This window comes from Dendrobium catenatum, unplaced genomic scaffold, assembly GCF_001605985.2.
Source record: "Dendrobium catenatum unplaced genomic scaffold, ASM160598v2 fragScaff_scaffold_665, whole genome shotgun sequence".
In the NCBI taxonomy this organism is placed as follows: domain Eukaryota; kingdom Viridiplantae; phylum Streptophyta; class Magnoliopsida; order Asparagales; family Orchidaceae; genus Dendrobium; species Dendrobium catenatum.
Genome location: NW_021319127.1, coordinates 1298798 through 1322828, shown reverse-complemented (window position 1 = coordinate 1322828; position 24031 = coordinate 1298798). Strand labels below are relative to the sequence as shown.

The 24031-nt window shown below is 35.7% G+C and overlaps 1 protein-coding gene across 1 annotated transcript in view; it reads left to right on the top strand.

Moving 5' to 3' along the window:
• LOC110099513 overlaps positions 1 to 22648 on the top strand; it is a 29860-nt gene extending 7212 nt beyond the window's left edge. Inside the window, exons 2-6 of the mRNA XM_020826694.2 lie at positions 3998 to 4145; positions 4238 to 4428; positions 19642 to 19761; positions 20472 to 20495; positions 22631 to 22648. Coding sequence (XP_020682353.2) covers positions 4270 to 4428; positions 19642 to 19761; positions 20472 to 20495; positions 22631 to 22648 — 321 coding nt within the window. The 5' untranslated portion in view covers positions 3998 to 4145; positions 4238 to 4269. The remainder of the gene's footprint in view (positions 1 to 3997; positions 4146 to 4237; positions 4429 to 19641; positions 19762 to 20471; positions 20496 to 22630) is intronic.
• Positions 22649 to 24031: the final 1383 nt, after the last annotated feature.

Below are 24031 nucleotides of genomic sequence, written 5' to 3'. Positions count from 1 at the left end.
AACATTTAAATAGTACTAGTTACGATACTTATATTTTTATTTTCTTTTGCATTGATGTTCGTAGGTACATTCCCTCCCCATTCAATACTATAAGGGTTATGCTTCATAATTCAATCATGTATATGCAATCATTTCTATCTAATCATTTTATTCATATATCATTCAATAATTTTATATAATAATTTGAAATATAACATACTATAGCTATCATTTATTTCAAGATGACCAATCATTGAAAATATGAAATTTAATTTATGTTTAAATTGCAATAGCAACTAATTAAGCACGTTTAAATATCCTCCCATGCATATAGTTTAAAAGAAAACAACATCATTGTTATAATTTAAAGACATGAGTATATATATGTCATAATAATAATAATAGTTTTCTCAAATAAAATTTCTATCTCTAATTTCAAAAAATAAATCTTTATTCTTGAACTTATTATTTCCATATTTATATAATTTAAATAAAATTTATAAAAGAACCTTACCATTTGCAATTAAACCATTGAGACCTAGGCCGCGCCCATGCTTCCCCGCTTAGTTGTTCTGCATGCAACTCCCTCATTTGTTTGTTCGCACACCACAACTCAGTTGTGTGTGATGGCATGAAACAAAACTGTCTCTTTGGATCAACCACTCATGTTGCTTCGTGCCCCCTTTCTTTCTCTCTCAGTCTCTCCCTGTCTCTCCTTCTTTTGATTTTTAAAGGAATGCAACCCATTGTCTTCTTTGACACCAAGCGACGAAACCGATCTTCATTTTCTTCGACACCAAACGATGGTATGGTCCTTCTCTTCCTTGAAACTAGGAAAAACGCTAGAATTGGCCGAATCTACTATCACCAGTTCTCGGGATATTACTTGTTTTCACTAAGTAGTATCTTTTTATCAGTTGTATATTATTTAGAACATATATAATATCTTCCTTCATTTTAATGGTGTAGAATCCATTCTAGATCTTTATTGTGGTGCTGTAATTTTCCTTTTGAGAGTGGCTAGTTATTGAAGGGATGAACTTCGACGCGAACTTCTTATGCTTTCTTTAGAGTACCCATTCGTTGATGACTTAGAGGAATTACAAATGAAAGTGGATACATACTCCTTATGTGGGTACTTTTGAGTTGGACAATTGAGATGCCTCCAAAAATGACTTTCAGTTTTGCTCTCTGTTGTTTTGTTTTACCCAACATAACAATTTAAAGTCATTAATTGTCGGGGATGTTGGCCTCCATCTATTGCCCTTTTGTGCCGTTAGACAAAGTTTTGGGTGCTTGATTTTGAGACAATCATTTGTCGTTCTTCTAGTCCTATGTATTTTGGTACAAGAAAAGGATGCTTTAAATCATGTCTTCTTGTTGTGAAGAGTAGATCTAATAACATTATAGAATAGATATATGGGTCACTAAAAAAGTTGGTGATTGTTAAATTGATTTCAGGTTTACAAGCCCTCCTTTTTGTATGGTCATGGTAGTTGAAAGTATCGAGAAAATTGAGGCCCTCTTAGGACCAACCTAATAGTAGCAACATTGTTGCCCTTGATTTATTGATTTATTGGGAATAATCACCTTAGGGTTCCTCCTGCTGGTTGATGTGCCTAAGTTTTAAATTTAGTAGTTGTTTTGGTGGGAGCCTCTCTTGATTTGTGTAGCTTCAATAGCTTGGGTGGTGGTTGGAAAATGCCTCTTTGCCTCAGAGATAGTGCTAAACTAAATGGTAATAATTGATGCCACATGATTGTTTGTGTTTAGTTAACAAAATCACATAGCAACTATCACTATTATGGACCGATCATTCATTATATTTAAAATTACATTGGCACTAACAATTTGAGGCTCAAGTAAATCAAAGATGAAGAGAGAAATTCTCTGAAATAAGTTGTTAGAAATTAGATTGTTTAGGAGAAACCACCCCAACCTGGTGCCTCCTCGATATTTGGGAGTAGTTTCTTTTTTTTGTTTTGTTTTTGAGGTAGATTTAGTTTATTTAAGTTAAATCTCTCTTAATGAGGATGCTTAGTTTATTTAAATTTTGGGTAATGATTTCTTATTGTTATAAACCCTGATGGTCATTTATCCCTCATGGTCAAGAGAGAGCCCTTTAAATTAAAGAGGTTGCTAAGCTCAATTTAGATAAAATATTGCTAAAATTTAATTCTGTAGAGAATGGCTAGGAGGTAGAATTGATCCAGATTCATTTGTTCTATTTTCATAGGTTTATTATTGGATCCAATGTAACAACATTAGAGGGCTTTGAGCCTTAAAATATGCGGAGCTTGATTAACAACCATAGTTTGCCTTTTTGTAGATATCCTAAGAAGATCGATATTTTTATGTGTCAAAAATGTGCTTTTTTGTAGGTTGGCTACAGCTCATTCAAAACAGAGGGCTGATTGTATCTATTTTCATTAAATAGTTCATGGGCACGTTGCTTGAACACTTTTAGTTTAAAGGCATTGGGAGAGGACTAGTGGTGATAATGAAAGAAAATTCCTGCATATTGTTCTCTTGATGTGAGAGTTTTGAGAGCTTTGGAGAAATCCCTAGGAGAGGAAAAATGGATCACCCACCAACCTTGGAAGCGTCTGGGTTTGTGGTTCTCTCTTCCCTTATTTCTTCTTTTCTCACTCATCCCCTTCCTTAGTGCTGGCCTAAGCCCTCCCATCCACAAGCCTCTAGCTCTTCCCTTCCTCCCTCCCCTCTTGGCCAACACCCCACCCTTGTCTCCCTCCACTGCTGGCCTAGTCCTTTCCCAAAGCCATCGGCCAAGCCCAACCACCCCCTTCTTTCCCTATAGCCACCCTCCTCCACCACCTCAAGCCACCGGACCTTCCAACCAAGACCAATTCACCGGTCGCCACTTCCCCCTTCCCCTTAGATCCCCATTGAAAACTCCCATTAATACTTTCCATAATTGGCCCCTTGTATTTTGGAAAGAATTTGAATTCAAATTCAAAATAATTTGAATTTCAAAAGCCTTCTAATTAAGTCTAATTCCTTTAGGAAAAAAACCCAATCACACCAAATATGAGATTAAATCTCAGATTTAATTCTCAATTGCAATTAATGCCATGGTCCACCTACATTGAATGTGGACAGAATCTCCCCACCCTCTCTCACCCAAGGCCGGCCCTTTCCCGCCCTCTCTCTCACCACATTAAATCACCTCCCACTAATTACTCCAATCAACCTCTCAAGTAGGAATAAGTTTTCCTTTCCCTCCCAATACCTTGAAGTCAAATTACAAACCCAGGCTCATTCCTAATTAAATCTTAAATTTATTTTCAGGTTTAATAAAACCTGTAGCAGCCCTAGCCGCCCCTTTCAGAAGCCTTTTCCTCTAGACTTCTTCACGTTGGAATTTTCCTAACTGCTGTCCAAGGATTACAACAGGTCAACCTTGCTGTCCTGCATCTCCGAGAGGTCTTCCTACAAGAAGATACACCACCCATGGTATACAATGTGATGAGCGACAGTGGAAGTTGCGAAGATTTGGTATCCACCCTCATGGTGGAGAAATTGAATCTTCCAATCACTGCTTTTCCAAGACCATAGTAGACGCCTTAGCTCAAAAAGGGAAGCAAAATCTCAATCATGAAATGATATTTGGTACAATTTTCAATTGGCGGGAAGTTCCATGAATAAGTACTTTGTGACGTTGTTCCCATGGATGCTCGCCACTTTCTTGGGTGCCTTTGTTAATTCGATCACCAAACTAAGCACACCAGATTTCATGATACTTATTTCTTTCACAATGACGGGCAAGTGATGGTGCTATTGCACTTACAAGAGTCGTTTGAAGCTACTTTCCACCAACCAGAAGTAGTGCCTCAATCCCTCTTTATACAGACATGCAAATTGGCTAACCATGGTTTGGCATAAGTGGCCGTGGAGGCTAAGTTGAGCAACCCCTGCCTCCAGTAGCTGTACAACCTCTTTTCCATCAGTTTGCAGATGTTTTTCAAATTCTATATCACTGGGACTTCTTTCGATATAGGAAATTATGGTCATCCCAAGCCGTCTCACGTACTGGATTGCACTGAAGGAATATGTCGAGCTACAACCATGGGTTGGCCTTTAGTGGTCAAAGACGCCAATCTTTAGCAACCCTTGCCGCCAGCAGTTGTACAACCTCTTTTCCATCAGTATGCAGATGTTTTTTTTTTTTTTTCAGATTCTATATCACCGAGACTTGCTTTGATAAAGGGAATTCAGCATGCCAGCAATTTCATTCTAGGGTCTGTCATCCCAAACTATCTCGCTTGTTGGATGGCGTTAAAGGAATATGCCGAGCTGCAACGACAAGTGGAGTTGATAGCAAACGGCCAAGTCTGGCCAAGTGCACGTCCATGTACATTACCTGTGCTCCTTGTACCAAAGAAAAATGGGTTTTGGCGGATGTGTATAGGCAGTAGCACTGTAAACAAGGTAACCATCAAGTACCGCTTCCCCATTCCATGGCTTGTTGACTTCTTTGATCAATTGTTGCACCTAGCATCTTACTTCTCCAAGATTGATCTCTAAAGTGGATATCATTAGATACGAATGTGGTTAGAAGATGAATATGACTTCGTTTAAGTCTCGTGACCTTCATGTAGATGATAAATAAGATCTTCAGGCCTTTCCTAGGTACGTTTATTGTCGTTTATTTTGATTTATATATTTGTGTACAACAAGAATGTGGGAGAACCCCTTTAATTCCTAGAACTTGTGTTCAAAAAACTTCGGGAATAAAAGTTGTTTTCCAATGCATCTAAATGTGAATTCTTTGCCAATATTATTAAGTTCCTGGGTTTTGTTGTTTTGAAAGAAGGAATCATGATGGACCGAACAATGATTGAGGCCATTGTGAGTTAGCCTACACCTCAATACATGATTGACATCCAACCATTTCATGGGTTGACTTCTTTCTATCGTCATATCATCAATAACTTTAACACTATAGTGGCCTCTCTAATAGACACCTCAATGGAGTTGGAATGAAGCCGCACAACATAGTTTCAAACAATTGAACTTGCCCTTCTAGATTTCAACTAACTATTTGAAGTTGATTGTGATTCATCAAACTTTGGCATTGGGGCTATTTTAAGCTAAGGTGGCCATCCAGTGGCCTATTTAAGTAAAAAGCTTAAGGACACACGCAAAAAAATATTCTATAGACGACATGGAATTTTATGCTATCGTGCAGGCTTTACTGCATTGGAGTCACTATTTGTTAACACAAGAATTCATGCTGTGCTTTTATCATGAAGCACACAAATACCTTCATCATCAAAGTAAGTTAAAAGGAAGACATGCCAAGTGGATGGAGTACTTAGACTCCGTCCACTATTCCCTCAAGCACAAATTCGACCTATCTAATCAAGTAGCTAACTTTTTAAGTTGACAACTGGTTTTAATCAACACCTTGCAACTCAAGATAGTTGGATTTGATACAATACAAGATCTTTATGCACTGGATCAACATTTTCATAACATCTGGGAGGCTTGCCAAAAAGGTATGCATAAACTCTTTCCACATTGAATATGGGTATTTTTTTTGGCAACAGATTGTGCATACCTTCTTATTCTTTATACGAGAAAATGATCAAAATGAGCCTTAATTATTTTAAAGGATTGTTTTGGTACCTTAACTGCTTAAAAGGAATCAAAATATTCCCACAATGGGATCATTTTGATTCTTTTTTAAAGTCTTGGGGGATCAAAGTAGTCTTTTGATATAGTTGAAGATTATTTTAGTCTTTCATTAAGAGTCAATGGATCATTTTGGTCATTTTCTCTTCTTAACAAGAAGCTATATTATATAAGAGCCATGATGGAGGGTTGTTGATGCAAGCAAAATGGGAAGAGCCAGCTGATTTCTGGCTGCTCGGATCCTGTTCCCTTGCCATACCTGTTCAGTTCCCATGCTTTGCCCGTGGATTACTTGTTCGGCTTCTTGGTTGATTGTTCGGTTCATGCATATATTTATGGCTGGTTTCTTTTGGCTATTAGGCTCCCAATGTAATCTAAATGCTGTCTTTTTCTTCTCTTTTCTGGTTGGCTTGAGTGGGCGGTTTATTTGGCTTTTTAGAATTCCTAATTTATGGTGATTTTTGGGACTCCTCTTCTCCAATTTAATATGGGCTAATTGAGTGACTCTTGGGCTTCTTTTCTTTAATTTATGAGGGTTGTTTTATGGGCTTTTGGGCTTCTTCTTTCCTCCTATATAAAGTATTGTTTTGGGCTGTTTTATGTCTGTGATGTGTGAACAATATTTAGAAAATGTAAAATATGAGGGTTTTATGGATAGCTTGCGAGCTATGCCTCTTCTTCTTCTATAACTTCGTCTCGGTTTTCTAACCTCCTCTCCATGGTTACCACTCCATTGCATCTTTGTTCTCAACTTATCTTATTATCAATATATTAGGTGTTTAAGTGTCTTTTAACGTGTCTTTGTTATCATATCATCTATAATTTGTAGTTTTGTCGTTAAGTCACCTTATTAGTTATTTTTTTTAGTATATTTGGTTTGAAGTTGGTCAATTTTGGAAGACTTGCAAATTTTGTATTTGTAAGCAATTTTTCTTGTCTGCATCAAAAATGGTTTCAAAGCTTTAGGTTGTGTGCAAGTCTTTTTGTGAGTCTTTAGATAAAATATTTTTACAATAATGAGCACTCCAAACCTTCATCATATTGGAATATGAAGTCAAGAGCCGACAGAATTTCAATTTGAATACGATCCTGCAAATGTTGAAAGTCAAAACTCCATTGCTTAGTACTCATGAAGTTGGCATTCTAACAGACATCATTCTCTCGCCCAAAGGAGATTCAACAGACCCGATTCAAACTGAATTTTACAAGATACAAAGATTGATGTACTTGTGTGATGAGAAATTTGAGAAAAGAACTCATGTACTTCTCGCTAAATTTAATCAAGAAAAGGAATTGATTAAACATAAGTATGCTGCTATGATTAAAGAATTGGTTCGGTCAAACAAAGATATTTTTGAATTGAACTCATTAGGAGATGAGGTTCTTCCACCAGGGGAGAATTGATGCAAGAAAAATGGGAAAAGCTGGCATATTTGCTGGCTGTTTGGTGGTTGTTCGGATCTTGCTCCCTTGCTATACCTATTCAGTTCCCTTGCTTTGCCCGTGGATTACCTGTTCGGCTCCTTGCCTGATTGTTTAGTTCCTGCATATATTTATTGCTGGTTTTTTTTTGTCTATTGGGCTCCCAATGTAATCTAAATGCTGCCTTTTTCATCTCTTTTTTGGTTGGCTTGAGTGGGTGGCTGATTTGGCTTTTAGAATTCCTAATTGGTGACTTTTGGGATTCCTCTTCTCCAATTTAATAGGGGTTGATTGGGTGACTCTTGGGCTTATTTTCTTTAAATTATGAGGGTTGTTTTGTGGGCTTTTGGGCTTCTTCTTTCCTCCTATATAAAGGATTGTTTTGGATTGTTTTATGTGTGTGATGTGTGAACAATTTTTGGAAAATGTAAAACCTGAGGGTTTTTTGGATAGTTTGCGAGCTATGCCTCTTCTTCTTCTTCTCCTTCTTCTATAACTTCATCTCGATTTTCTAACCTCCTCTTCATGGTTACCACTCCATTGTATATTTATTCTCAATTTATCTTATTATCAATGTATTAGGTGTTTAAGTTCTTTTAACGTGTCTTTGTTATCATATCATCTATAATTTGTAGTTTTGTTGTTAAGTCATCCTATTAGTCATTTTTTTTAGTATATTTGGTTTGAAGTAGGTCAATTTTGAAAGACTTGCAAATTTTATATTTGTAGGCAATTTTTCTTGTCTGCATCAATTTGATCAAAAAGATCGCAAAATTACATACAAACTAAAACTTTCTTCTAAAATACCACAAACATACAAGATACATCATTCAACAAAACACAACTTAACTTTTATAATAGAAAGACGACACATATACAATTTATAGCACAAAACTCCTAAAACTGTTTTTCATTCGTCGAGAAGAAAGATACAGGTGGCAAGGAACTTACGGAGAGAAGAAAGAGATAAGAAGCCCAAGACGAAGTCGAAGAGAGGACAAGTTCGCAAGCTTTCACAAGAAGAAGAGAAAAGGAACAAGCTTGCAAGCTTTTCCAAGAAGAAAACCCTCAGGTTTTTGGCTCCAAAAATCAGTCCATTATCTCCTTTTTTATCAAAAAAACACCACATATTTATAACTGAAAAAGGCAGCCAAACAATCGAAAATACCACCAATCGAACCAATCAGGACAAAGGAAATAAAAGGCCAGCAGGCGGTCCAGGAGCAGCAGCCGAAGGGCCACACAGGGAACCGGAACAGGCAATTATGGGAGACAGGAACGGGTGCCCACAAGGAACCAGAACAGGTAGCCAAGGGAGAAGAATCAGCCACAGGGAGAACCGTAGGGCCAATAGAGAGGGGGAATGAACCTAAATAGCTTCAATTTGTAAGCTGAAAAAGAAGTAGAAGCTCAGCATTAATGAGCTGAAGTATAACAGCTCCCAAAAACACAGCAAAAATCGAATAGGCAAGCCCAAACCAAGAACGAAATGAGCCGACGCCCCCCCCCCCCCCCCTCTTGTCTGTACCAAATTCTCCTCCGGTTGAAAAATTTTGTCTCCTGATGAGATCGAATTCATTACATTCCCTTATGAGCTAAATGAGCCATTTATGATGATAGATCTTCCACATGAATTGGAACTTCGACTTGCTGACGGATTTGACTTTCTGTTCCGGTTTGGTGTTTTTATTTTAAAAGAAAGGAAGACACGCGACAACCTAGAAATATGACTCAATGAAAGGAAGACACCTAGAACCTAGACTCACACGACACCAAGATTCACACGACAACCAAACACTCTCATACCAAATTGATGCAATAAAAAAGATCGCAAAATTACATACAAACTAAACTTTCTTTCAAAATACGACAAACAGACAAAATGCATCATTTCAACAAAACTCAACTTAACTTTTATAATAAAAGACGACACATACAATTTATAACATAAAACTCCTAAAACTGTTTTTCATTCGTCGAGAAGAAAGATACAAGTGACATGGAACTTGCGAAGAGAAGAAGGAGATAAGAAGCCCAAAACGAAGTTGAAGAGAGGACAAGCTCGCAAGCTTTCCCAAAAAGAAGAGAAAAGTTAGAAGCTCACAAACTTTTCCAAGAAAACCCTCGGGTTTTTTGCTCCAAAAATCAGTCCATTATCTCCTTTTTTTTATCAACAAAACATCACATATTTATAGCTGAAAAGAGGCAGCCAAACAGCCCAAAATACCACCAACCGAATCAATCACGATAAAGGAAACAGAAGGCCAGCAGGCGGTCTAGGAGCAGCAGCCGAAGGGCCACACAGGGAATCAGAACAGGCAGCCACGGGAGACAGGAACGGGTGCCCACAGGGAACCATAATAGGCAACCAAGGGAGAAGAACCAGCCACGGGGAGAACTGAAGGGCCAACAGAGAGTGGGAATGAACCTAACTAACTTCAATTTATGAGTTAAAAAGAAGTAGAAGATCAGCATTAATGAGTTGAAGTATAACAGCTCCATAAAACACAGCAAAAATCGAACAACCAAGCCCAAACCAAGAACGAAATGAGCCGACCCCCCTTTTTCTACATCAGTTGTCCAGACATTTTGGGAGGGACAAAACATTGGCCATTTTCCAAGATCGCTTCTATCGGCCCTTGCTTACACACGACGTGGAACAATATTTAAAATGATGATGCTCCTCCAAGATAGCCAAGACTTGCCAAATGAAGCTCGACCCTTATATGCTCTTACCTGTACCTGACGGACTTTGGACTGACGTTAGTAAAAACCATGTTTGTCAATCTATATTTTCAAGAAGTCAACCACTTGCGTGTGATCCCCTGAACAATTACATCCGATAGGAATGTCAAGTTCCTCATCCACTTTTGGAGGACTCAATGGGGGAAAACTTGCTAGCAAATTATAGTTCTACTCTTCTGCTCATCCGCAAACAGATAGATAGATGGAAGATGTAAATAGGAGTATGAGAAATCTTCTAAGTTGTTTTATTGTTAAGAATATTAATCTATGGGATTTAATCTTATCCCAAGTGGAATTTTCCTACGATTGTTCTCTTAGTCTGACTATAGTTCACAATCCTTTTGAGGTGGTCTACGAGAAGAATCTTATCTTGCCAATAGATTTGATTCCTCCCATCACACTCGAAGTTTGCCATGAGTCTAAAGTTAATATTCAAGAAATCTAGAAGCTCCATGAAAAAGTGCAGGACCAAATCAAAAGTCAATGCAAAACATCAAGCACAAGATAATAATTCTTGGTAAAGTTGCACATTCGAGAAAGGTGACTGGTGTCGAACTTGACGAGCATGCCATGGCTTTGTTCATCAGTGTTTTGTGTTCTGCCAATGTAAACATTATATAACTATTGTATGTTGTTAAATTAGATCTAAGGGTTGAGAGACAACAAATCAATAATAAGAAAATTTCTTCTATCATATGAGAAGACTTTTGTTAAGCTAATAAGGAATCTCATGATGACACACCATGAGTACCCCAAAAATAATCTCACAAACCATTCACAAGCATCAGGAAACAATAACACTAGTACGCCAAGTAATAGAAACTCATTGATAAAATATTTAAGTGCTTAGGATTTTGACATATTGCATTAAATTGCCCAAATTGCTTAAATTAGCATGTTATGTCTTTAGTTAAAGAGGCTCCATCTGAGGAAGAAAACAAAATAGAAGAGACGCCTAATAATGATGAGTTGCAATTAATTATTAGTGTATGTGGATGATAAAGAACTTGTAGTTCTAAGGGTTTTGAACAAAGCTGTAGATCCTGAATTTATTTGGCTGACACAACATCTTCCGTACTACATGCATCATGCAAGGGAAAGTGTGCAATTTGATTATTGATAGAGAAAGTTGTGAGAATATTTTATCTAGTTAGATGGTTGAAAAATTAAACATACATACTCATTAGTACCCTACACTCTATAAATTATCTTGGCTGCGTAAAGGAAATGAGTTAAAAGTATGCAAATGATGTTTAATACTGCTCTCCATAGGTAAGAAATTGCAAAAAGAGGTTTGGTGTGATTAATTCCCATTTATGCTTGCTATTTATTATTAAGAAGATCATGACAACATGATAGGCATATCATCCATGATGGTTCTTAAAATACTTGCACTAAAAATATGAAGATAGAAAGATGATTTTGATGCCAGTGAAAGATGACATTAAGGAAAACAATTGGAACCAATATTATAGCTTCAAAATTTATTTTCTTCAAAGAAATGCAAGATGCTCATTCTACTTATGTCTCATAATTATATAAGGAAATAAAGAAGAGGAGCCTATCTTAGAAAAGTTTTATTTTTATTGAAACAATTCAATATGTGTTTCCTACAAAGTTACTCCCAAGATAACCTCTCTATGTAGTATAACTAGTACTGTTATTCCCCATAATGCAACCTATTGTATGAGATCTAAGGAGTATGAAGGATTATAAAATCAAATAGAAGACTTCTTGGCTAAAGATATGATTCTTGTTAGCATTAGTCCTTGTTTCTATGTTATTAGTCCCAAAGAAAGGTGGCATATGGCATATGTGTACAGATAGTCTAGCCGTTAGTAAAATTACAATAAAATATTGATTTTCAATTCATTGACTAGATGATTTATTTAATCAATTATTTGGAATATTTCTTTTTTCCAAAATCAATTTACGAAGTAGGTATCACCAAATATGAATGAAGCTAAATGATGAATAGAAGACTAATTTTAAATGTGAGATGGGTTATAATGTGTAGTTGATGATGCATTTTGATTTTTCTAATGCTCCTAGTACTTTTATGTGATTATGACTCAAGTATTGTGAACCTTCTTGGGAAATTTTTGGTGGTATATTTCGATGATATCCTAGTTTATCATTGTACCATAAGGATCATTTACACTATTTAAGAAAACTTTTTTAAGTTCTACAATAAGAACAATTATATGCCAATCTTAATAAATGTAGATTCTTAGCTAACAAAATTAGTATTCTAGGGCAATGTTTAAAATTGCTTATTCGGGTATTGAGGCGTTTTTCATTCGTGAGTGTTGACCTCCATGGTGAAGTCAAAAAGACAGACAAATCAAAATAAAAAAAATTCGCTAAAATGATTACCTGTAGCCGCTCATCCCGATTCTCTGCAGGAAATCCTGCTCGAATCGTCGGCTGCCCATCCGTCGTATCCGGCAGAAATCCCGCTCCATATCCTGCTCCCTCTGCAAACGACGCCTAAGTGTCGTATCTCGCGTGCGAAGAGGTACTGGATTGAGTCGTTAAATAGACGACTGAAGCCCTCACTACTCTCGCTTGCTCACGATCCCTCTCCACTCACGACACTCTCTGCTCCTGAAATCCTCTCCCTCTCCAAGTCGTTCGTTCCTCTGTCCTACATCTCCCGCACGACCGAACCTCCAGCCGACCGAAGCTCCACTTCTCTACACCTTCTCCACCGATCCAAATTCCTCCCACGCTCGACTCCACACAACCTCCTCTTCCACAGAAACTGCTTCCCGATCTCCTCCCTATCCGACACCTCCCCCAGCCTTAGACCAAGTCGACGCCAGCTCCTTGGTCAGCTGAACCCGACATCTTCCCTTTGCTCCGTTCGGCCAAACCCCGTGAGAGAGAGAGAGAGAGAGAGAGAGAGAGAGAGAGAGAGAGAGAGAACCACTTACCTTGATCCCAAGCAGCTCCCATAACCGAATCCTCCTGATCTCGTCGCCCTCTCCCTTCCGATCTTCCCTGTGTCGTGCCTTCTTCCCAAGCCGAGAGAGAGAGAGATAGGTATAGTTTTATATATTATAATTTATATATTTTACTATTGGTTATTTAAAAAATTAATTTTATTATAATTATATAGTTAAATCTAAATTATACTACTGACTAGTTATAATTAATAAAATTAATCTATTAAATTTAATAATATTTAATTTTTTTTGATGGACAATAATTTAAACTTATGTAATTGATTTTAATTATTATATTAATTATTGGTAATTATTATAGATTATAATAGCTTAGTTATTATTGAGAATTAATTAAACATTTATTACTTTAATTTTATTGGATTGTTTATTAATTAAAATTAGTTAGCAATTAGTTCTTATATTATAATTTAATTATTATATTATAGTATTAATTATGTTTTAAAAGTACTTAGTTATATTATTGAAATAATTTAAATAATAATGAATAGTATAAAGAAGACTTCTTTCTCGCTGCTTGCACGAGCCAGCAACCCCGAGGCCTCACAGTAGCGTTTAGGTTGGGAAACCGGTGCGATGCTCGCCGACGACTGTTAGAATCCTTTCAAGCTTGCATAACGAGCCGGCAACCCCGAGGCGCTCACGTGCGTTTAAGGGTGGGAACCGGTTGCGACGCCTTGTTCGGCGAAGGGGATAAAAAAAATATGTCTTTATTTCATTTTTATATAAGTATCCCCGAACGCCCACGTGGTGCAAAGGGGGAAAATCTATGTTTTTTTCTAACGCCTGTTTTCTTCTTATAATCAACAAACATAAAAACCCTTAAATGCTCACGTAGCAGGCGGGGATAAAAAATTTCATTCGCGACCGCGGTGTCATTTTTGACACCTACCTGAAGCGCTCACGTAGCGTCGATGGGAATGGGTGCCTCCTAGTTTTTCTCCTAAACGGGGGAGACGCCGGGAGGCTGCCGAAATTTGGATTGAAAATCCAAGGACTTTGAACAAAAAAAATGAGATTGGACATGGACTTATTTAAACAAAATAAACTTGAATAAATGAAATTGAAATGAACAAGATGAATTTTGGACATTGAATTCAAAACTTGTGGACATTAAGCTTGAGCATGACTCATACAATTTGAACATTCGAGTGAACTTGATTCTGCAAACATTTGGGACTTGAACTTGCAAGTGGTACAACATGACTACAAGAACTTGACTTGGACATTTAAAGTCAAGTAAAGACTTGAGTGGACTAGAACCTGAACTCAAAGCAAACACAAAAAAAAAAGGTGAACTTGAATGTGGACCGGAGTTTATAAAGACTTGAACTTTTATTTCTCTAAAATGATTCATGAAATACTCTAATCTAATGAACTACAATGATTGGTAGAGAACAATGTTCCAAATCTCACACATACAAACTCTTGGTGAGGTTGGGAAAAATCCCTACATCTCATTAATCATCAATTACAAGATATTGCAATTGTTCTTCAAATAGAAGCTAGTGAAGGTGTTGATTGCAAACAAAAGAATAATAAACCAAAGTGACTTAAACTCTTGAATCAAATTGGTATGCATGCAACGATCAAAATGGAGAGTATGATAACATGCCTATGATCAAACAAAGTGAAGCTTCCTACGGATACTTAAAACCTTCATACCAAAGAGGATATAGATATCAAAAGGGACACCATGCTTGTAATAAAGAAAACTTCAAGAGGAACTTGCAAGCAATCATCAACAAGGAAGAAATGAACATATAACAACATGTTCATGATTTCTAATATGAAATTTCTTTAGCAAACATTAAGGATTTGTCACTTTGATTGAGGAGATAATTGTCATCAAGCAAATTTACTATACAAGACCCCCAAGTCATTTTTAAATAACAAGCAAGTGACTCATGATAAATGGATATTCAAAATGCAACTTGTTTGCAAACGAACAAGAATAAGAAATAATCAATTGAATGGGAGAGCCAAGCAGTTGACTGATTCAAGTAACTTGTATCGGCTGCACGAGTGAATGATGAGTACAAGGATAGTTGAAATCTTTGTGCAAATGAGCAAGTGAAGTTTATAAATTATGAACATTGAAGGATATTTGCAATCAGTTGCAAGTGAATATCAATGAAGAAAGTATCAGGAGACTAGCACTACCAAGTAAGGTGCAATGTAGTGTTGTTGAAGCAAGATGATTAATGCCATCCGTATATTACTAATGTCTCCTAATCATGAATCAAATAATAATTCAATACGCATTTAATAAGCATGCGAGAATTCGTAGTGAATAGAAGATCTTGAGGACAATCTGTTCGTAAGTGAAGTTTAGAATGAGAGGTATGATGATAAGTTCACAAGCAATAACATAAGGCGGCAGTTGCTATAAGAACTGGAAGAGACACAAGAAAGTACATCGAATCTAAAAAAATATATCCCATAAGAAAAATTCGTACGAGCTGTTGTAGAATACCTATCATGTTGTCCACAAGAAGAATACAAATTGAATGAAAGATCCTACGAGCTGTTGTAGGAGACCAGTTACATGTTAAATATACAGCCTACAAACAAAATGCAAGAGAATTGCAGTAAAAGAAAAGCACCTATAAATTGTAGAAAGGGACATGACAGTACTCTGCAATAAACTCCACCTAATGGCAGTTAATCACATCAATCATTTGCAAATGGAAGTAGATGATATGCAGCAAATCTTAATCTTTATAGAATGTTGTAGCATAAATAAGATCCATCAAATGTTCACCCCAGCACATGCACCATAGTTTGTATACACATAGGTACACTAAAAGGGGTAAAATCAGTTACACCACCCGCATGGGCCCCGGCGAGCGTGTTATTGGTACACACGTGACGTCTAGGGATGCTGCGTGGGTTGATAAGTGAATTCAAGTTCGAAACCGATCCTTCTATACGGGTCAATAGAAGTCGGCAGGGTTTGAACCAATAAACAAATATACGGTTGTGGCGACCGTTATATTTGTCTCAAAACATCCATATTAGGCCTTCAAGGCCTATAACAATGAGAATTCATTATCAAAGGGCATAAAGCCTACGAAACCCGATTCTCTGTCCACAACCAGACAGAGTCGACAGAGTTCAAGCTTTAAAATGAAAATGACCCCAAACACCCCGATGATGGCCGTGTTGAATGCTGATCTCAACCGGAGGGGTTCACAAATACTTTCAAATGCCACCTAAATACTCCAAAAAATCCAAAATCAATCCCAAAATCCAGATATTTAAATCTGAAATAAATCCATCAATTATTTAGAGCAAAATCCATCCACCCTCCGCAACAGTTTGCCGAGGTGGACAAATTTAAAATTATTTCAGCTCGCAAAGAGCCAAATGCCTAGTCGAAAATATCACTTGGATCCATTCTCAAACAATCTCCTGCCAGTAAGGACGTGGTACGTGTCCTCTGACCGGCGGTTAGCCGCCAAATGGCACCGCAGGATAAACGGTTACGACGACCCGGGGCCCTCTGAACCGAGTGGTTTTGCCGCCAAATGGCACCACGATATACCGGTTATGGTCAGTGCCGATACGCTCCTTATTGGCATCAAATCCTTGAGATATGAATCAATAGGATATGATCAATAGGGCACAAAGCCCTCTGTTAGCTAAGGTGGATTCAAATTTGTCCCCTTAGACAAACATTCAACCCCGGTCTACAAGGTCCCCTTGGACGAAGCAACCCATGGCTGCCGACAAGGATCCTTCTGTCAGGTTGGGTCGACTACCTCCTCTGACTAAGTAGACCAGGGATCATGATGGCCCGGGACGACAGAACCATGGGATCTTGATCGGGTCCATCATCCATTCCCCCACCATCCGCTTTAAGTGCTAGATGGTGCAATTCCTATTTTAAATATCAAACTTTTCAAATCTTTCCCAAATTCCCAAATCCAAACCCAAATTCCAAATTCTCAAATCCTCCAAATTTCGTAAATCCATTACTGCTACTATATGCCAGATACCACGTATTTTATACGTATCTGATTGACGACTAGCCTTAATCGAAAGTTCTCTCTCGTGATCGGGAGGGGTAATTAACTATAGGGGCTTGCGCCTATAGGAAACCAGAACTCAGATCATAAAGTCCTCACAAAAGAGGGCGAAATCTCTGGGTAGTGTCTTATCTACAATCCCATATGCCTTCCAAAATTTACCTCGGAACTTATCAGTTAAAACTCTCTCGCACAAAACAAAGAAAGAAATCGCGCGGCGGGGAGGCTGGGGCCGAATTTTCAGAGCCCACAGTGAGGCTAGGCCTCAAGGCATTTTGAGGCGTAAGCCTCAAAATCAAAAGATTGCGTAAACATAAAATGATAAATTTTTATATACTAATGAGTGAATAATATAAAACATAAAATAACATAAGATATGAAGTGAAATCAAAATATCTCAATAATAAGACAACATGAAATATAGTTCAACTCAAAATTCTATCTTTCCCAAATTCCAGTAATCTTTTCATTAATATATAATTCCAATTTCCAAAAATAAATAGCAATGACATATCACATAAGAACCCATAAGTCATCAGCACTGTCATCACTAACGGGTTCTTCATTTGAATTATCATTATGGTGAACTGCTCTCTCCCCTTCCTCCTCTCCTATAGAGTTCAATGTTGGGCATTTACTTCAAGATTTATGTAAGTTTTAATATATATAGCGTGAGACGTAAGCCTCATGCCAGTGAGGCAAGGCGGGCCTCAAGGCGGGTTTCAACCAAGTTGAGGCGCAAGCCTCATAAAAAAAACTCAATGCGTAAGCATCGAGGCATTTTTTACTGGAATTGCGCAAAGCAGGCCTCAAGGCGAGTCTCATATTGCGCAATTTTATACCATGTTCTGGGGTATGTTATAACTAGTGTTATGATAGAAATGGACCAAGAAAAGATGCTTGCTATTTTAAATAAATCATTCATAGGCACACAAAGTTTTCCACGGCTTAATGTCCTTGTATCAATGTTTTATTTAAAATTTTAGCTTTGTATTTGCTCCTTTGTCAGAAGTTTTTAAGGGAAGTAGATTCTTTTGGACGTTGTCAGTCTAATCTACTTTCGAAAAGCTTAAACATATTATGACCAATGTCTTAACCCTTGCCCTTCCTAATTTCAACCACATGTTGATGTTGATTGTGATGCTTTTAATGTAGGCATTGGTCTCGTGTTAAGTCAGAATGGATATCTAATTGCCCATTTTAGTGAAATCTTGAATGAGGTCCGACGCAAGTACTTCACTTATGATAAAGAATTTTATTTGTTCGTGCCTTAGAGTCGTTCTGTTATTCAATGAGTTCATTTTATATTTGGACCACGTAATCCTAAAATACCTTCACACTTAGAATAAATGTTAAGGAAGACAGTGTCATGTGGGTTGAGTTCTTTCATCTTTTCATTATATTTTAAAACAGAAGACTAATATCTATAACAAGGTTGCAGATACTCTAAGTTGAAGTTATACCCTTTTTACCATTAAGCCTAAAGTCATAGGTTTTGAAGCAATAAAAGATCTTTATCTTGGAGATTTAGATTTTGACAAGTAGAAGTTCTGTCAAATGGGATCCCATAAATTTTATCACATTCAAGATGGATATTTATTTTTTCATAATTGAATTTATATTCCTCATTATTCTTTGAGAGAAGCTATATTATTTCAATGTCGCTAAGGGGGATTAGAGGGACATTTTTTTCTTGATAAAACCACTGCGCTAATAGAGAATTTTTTGTTGGTCATTATTCAACATGACTTTGACCGATTCCTTAAAAGATGCTGAGTATGCCATATAGACAAAACTATGATTAAAAAAATAGGTTTATACACTCCCTTACCATACTTAAGTCACCCTGGGTAGATCATAGTGGACTTTTTGATAGGACTTAATTAGGTTTAACGGTAAATTAATAATTAGTCTCTTTTCAGTCATTTGACTTTTCTAATAAATATCTAAGTCTGTGTGGGGGGTGGGGGTGTTGTAGATTGGATTTCAGGTTAATCCAGAATTGTTGAGTTGACTGCGTTTTGTGGAAATCAAAGAATTCAGTCAAGTACCGAGGAAAGATGTGTTTGGCTAGCTTCTACGACAATGCTTGCTTGTTGTTTTGAACTTGGGAGTGACAGTTTTTCTTTCCTATCCAGTCATTGTTTGGAGTTTTTTGTCCACAATCTTTCAGCACCAAGCGGAATAGCCCTTGCATTTATAATTCTTTAATGGGTAGATGTGGTATGAATCAGGATATCAGTGGAGATTTTTTTGAATTATTTTCTGGATATTCTTTTAGTTGCTCTGGGTATTTTTATCCATTCGTATAGACTTGTTATCTTTCTATATTGTAATATTACTAGCCATGATTATTGTTTCAATTCTCTAACTTCCCGTGTCTTGCAATGATGTCTTCTTATTTCTTATAGGAGTTTTGTTTGTATATGCTACAAATTATTATTATTATTATTATTTTAATCATCTAATAATTGTAACTACATGGAAAACTGTAATTCATTTTGGATTCTGGCTCCAAGTACTGTAATTTATTGGGCTCATTTCCCTGTTATATTAAGGATAAACATTTTGTGGTTGTTAGTCCATGTTAGGGTTGCCATGTATTAATAACAATCAATTTTCAGGCAACATGGAGTAACTGCTAAGATAAGCTTTATGTTATTTATGAAAATAAATGATATAGCCCACTAATCTCACTTTGTTAACTTTTTTATTGTTTATTTGTACTTTGTTTTCTTGGGAGAACGATCTGTTTTGTAGCACTTGTTTCCTATTTGTTTAGCACCAAGTTTTCTTTTCTTCTTATGAAATTTTTATTTTTTTATTTTTTTATTTTTTTTCAGGTGATTGATGCTTATGCTTTGGTTGGAGATATTACTGGTTTTGCTGAGAAAATACAGAGTTTTTTTATGCAAGAGCTTCTTTCCGAAACTTACACTCTTTTGAAGGATATCGTAATTGAGGTAACTTTTAAGAAGTTACTAGGTGTGGTTATAAAATTCCTAGAAATATTTAAATGTATTCTTGTATATGTTTATATTAATAAACTGAGAAGTATAGTTGTATTTGACTTTCATGTGAAAAGAGGTTCACCTCTAATGTCCTAATGCAAATGAGTGCCATCAGGATTGCCATAATTCTCCTAATTTCCTCTCTTCTTTTGAGACAAACCCATTCACCTCTTATGCCCAATGAATGTTTATAAGTGGAGAACATTTAGAAGCCGTCTGGATGCTCGATTTAAATTGCATAATATCTAATTTGAATCTGTCACAACTTGGCCCGGATGCTCGATTTAACGAGGTGGGGATTAAAGAACTACTAAAAAAAATTCATAAATACTTAACATTTAGACGTCTTAAATTACCTGTTTTCATTAATGCGCCGTCTTCTGTAGACGAACTACTCTCTTTCTGTCATTTCGAAAACTTTGGAATTTTACCTGAAATCATTTATTTAGTGGAATGAGTTTACAAGTAAACTTAGTGGGTAACTGTTAAAATAATTAACATGAAAATAAAATATACATTACATATAACCTTTAATATACTTCTTATTCATTTCCCTTATCTTTATTTTATTGATTTCAGTCAATTATGCATATCATATTACAGTTCTTGATGATCTTTATAGAGCTTTAATATTTATTTCTTTTTCTCTTTTATTTGTACAGGAGCACCGTCTCAATGTACCGAAGGTACAATCATTTTCATTTTTCACTTATTTTTCCATAACCTTTTTTTATGTGCACAAGTATATTGCTTTTCCAGCTAGTACCATGTGGAAGTGAACTCATGTAGTTTACATGCATATCATTTTCCCTTTCATTTTCATTTTTTTTTAATTTCTTTGGTTTAGTTGTGTATCATTCATTCTTATATCTACTTTTGATGCACATATCTGTATTAATACATGTATAAAGGCTTTATATCCTTGATATTTTTCTTTTATGCATTTTCTTTACATACTATTTCTTTCACATACATGTATACTTCTATATATATTTCTTATTTTAGAAGTAGTAATTATAAAAATAATTCATGAGTTTTAAATATTTATGTAACATTCTTCTTCTAAAATTTTATAGAAATGAATACAATAAATAAAATTATGAAAATTCCTACTTTATTTCTTCTTCCAATATTTGTGCTGTTTTGAAAGCCATTAACTATTCACAAAAATAGAACAATTTAATTAATATGAAATATAAATTAAATTAATCGATAGGCATTTGATTTCTTATACAAACCTTACTCCACAAGATTTCCTTTCTTTCTCACAAATCTTCATTCCTTTAGTGCCAACCAAGGTCTATATCACTTGGATTCTTCCAATCTAATTTAAAATATATTTCTCATTATTTATCAATAAAAGAACGAGAATTGAAACACTTTTAAACTGATCACTTACCTTTCCTTAAGAAGGAATTTTCAATGTCTAATTCCTTCTTCTTCCTTCTCTCCCAAATTCCTTCCCCTTGCCTTCAATTCTTTCCTTTTCCTCTATGAAAAGTATCTCTAGTTTTAGATGAAATAAAACAAGATAATTTATACGAAAAAAGAAAGAAAAATTTAACAAACCTCCTTTCTTCTTCCTCTTGGTCATTCTTCTCGTTTACCGTCGTTTCCTCCCAAATCTCCGTTTCTTTAGCAAGGAGTTGAAAATTCTTATCCTCCAATGCGATTGATTGCTAAAATTGGCAAAATGGATCTCCAAATTCCTCGCGCGAGTTCTATTCCGCCATTCTGTTATGTTTGCAAAACTGCCCCTTCTATTTCGCGGGTTTAAAAGGGTTGGCCGATCGATTTAATTGAACTGGCCAATTAAACCGGTTATTACAATCTCTCTTATTAAAATTTCATTCTCGAAATTAAATCAAGTAAAAGAAAACATACCCTTAATTAAAGAGGTGAGGGTATTGACTTTTCTCTCTGCTTCTTCTCCCAAGTGGCATCTTTATTTGTTCCATGTTTCCATAGAATTTTCACAAAAGGTTTTGCTCAATTTCTTAGTTGTTTCATATCATAATCCAATATTCTTTTAGGTTCCTCAACATATCTCAAATCAGGCTGCAAGTCAGTTGATTTGGATTGAATTCTCTTTGACTCATCTAACACATACTTCTGAAGCACTAATATATAAACACATTATGAATTCCTTGCATATGCATTGTTAGATCCAATCTGTAAGCCATATTTTCAACTCTCTATGATTTCAAAAAGACCTATGAATCTTGGACTCAATTTTTCTGTCTTTCTAAACATTTGCGCATCTTTCTTTGGGCTGACTTTTAAGAAAACAAATTCTCCTACTTCAAACTCAAATGGTCTATGCTTTGCATCATAATACTTTCATTTCCTATATTGTACTGCCTTTAGTCTGTCTCTGATCAATCTGATTTTGTTAGTAGCATCATCTACTAGTTCAGTTCCAATTATTTTTCTTTCACCTGTTTCTAACAAGGTTTAAAATTGCGTAATTGGGTATTAATGTGTTTTTCGTTCATGAGGCGAGGTGTAAGCCTCAAGGCGTTTTGAGGCGTAAGCCTCAAAATCTAAAAATTGCGTAAAGTAAAAATTGACATTACCACAAACTCATAGTGGACATATCTGGTTCTGAAAGCTGTCTTTGTTTTATCATCCTCCTTAATGCGTAGCTGATGGTATCCAGAATACAGATTTATTTTAGAGATAATTATAGCTCCTTCTAGTTGGTTAAATAGATCATCGATTATGGGTAACATATATTTATTCTTAACAGTAAGCTTATTCAATTACTTATAATCTATGCACATTCTGAAGCTTTTATCTTTTTTTTTTTCTTTACAAACAGTATTGGAGCTCCCCATGATGAGGTACTTGGCCTGATAAACCCCTTATCTAATAATTCCTGCAATTGACTTTTCAACTCCTATAATTCTTTGACTGTTATTCTGTAAGGTGTCTTGCCACTGGTTTTGAACTAGGTATCAACTCAATAGTGAAATATATCTCTTTCTGGTGATAATCCTGACAAATTATCTAGAAATACTTTTGGATATTCTTTGATTACATGTATATCTTTTAACTCTTTAACTTCCTTATTTGTATCCTTTACATGAGCAAAAAAACACTGACATCCTTTGGATACAAATTTGCATGCCTTCATATAGGTGAGTATCATTGAAGAAAATTCTCTCCATAGAATTTCAATTCTATTTCTTCAAGGAAAATTAAATTTAAAATTTTTCCTATTGCAATCAATAATCACTAAGAGCTTTGATAATCAATCAATTCTCAATATCATGTCAAATTCTCGTAATGGCAAAACATTTATTGTTTCTTCAAACTCTCTTTCCTTTATTTTGAAAGTCACTTGACATACATCATTTATATTCACAGCAGACCCATTTAGCATCAAAACTTTCAAAACTGCATTTATTCTATAAGCATTCAAATTCATTGATTTAACAAATGTCTTTGAAATGGAGTGTGAAGCTCCTGTATCAAAAATGATATGTACAGGTTTTCTTGAATCGTTATCATATATATAAAAGTTACATTAAAAAAATAACATAAACATACATCATTCTTTTAATAATATTTTCATAATACATATTTATTCATTTTTCATTTTTTATCACCTGTAATCACTTCAGGTGAATCCTTAGCATCTTTTTGAGTCGGTGCATTTACTCTAGGCAGAATATTATGTTGGCTTTGACCTAGTCCTAGAGTAGAAGCAGTTGATTCTACTGTTCTTGGTCTTCCCGCATTTTTCTGATATCCTGTAGTTATCCTTGATTCTCCTGCTGGTTTTTTCCCCCAAAATAGGACAGTTCTTGGCTATGTGACCTGGTTAATGATATTTGTCATTTCTAAAACTTTAGAATTTTACCTGAAACTATTTATTTAGTGGAATGAGTTTACAAGTAAGCTCAGTGGATAACTATTAAAACAATTAACATGAAAATAAAATATACATTACATATAACCTTTAATATACTTCTTATTTATTTCCCTTATATGTATTTTATTCATTTTAATCAATTATGCATATCATATTACAGTTCTTGATAACCTTTATAGAGTTTTAATATTTATTTCTTTTGCTCTTTCATTTGTACAGAAGCACCGTCTTAATGTACTGAAGGTACAATCATTTTCATTTTTCTTTTTTTTTTTCACAACCTTTTCTTTTTTACGTGCACGGGTACATTGCTTCCCCAGACAGTACCATACGAGAGTGAACTAC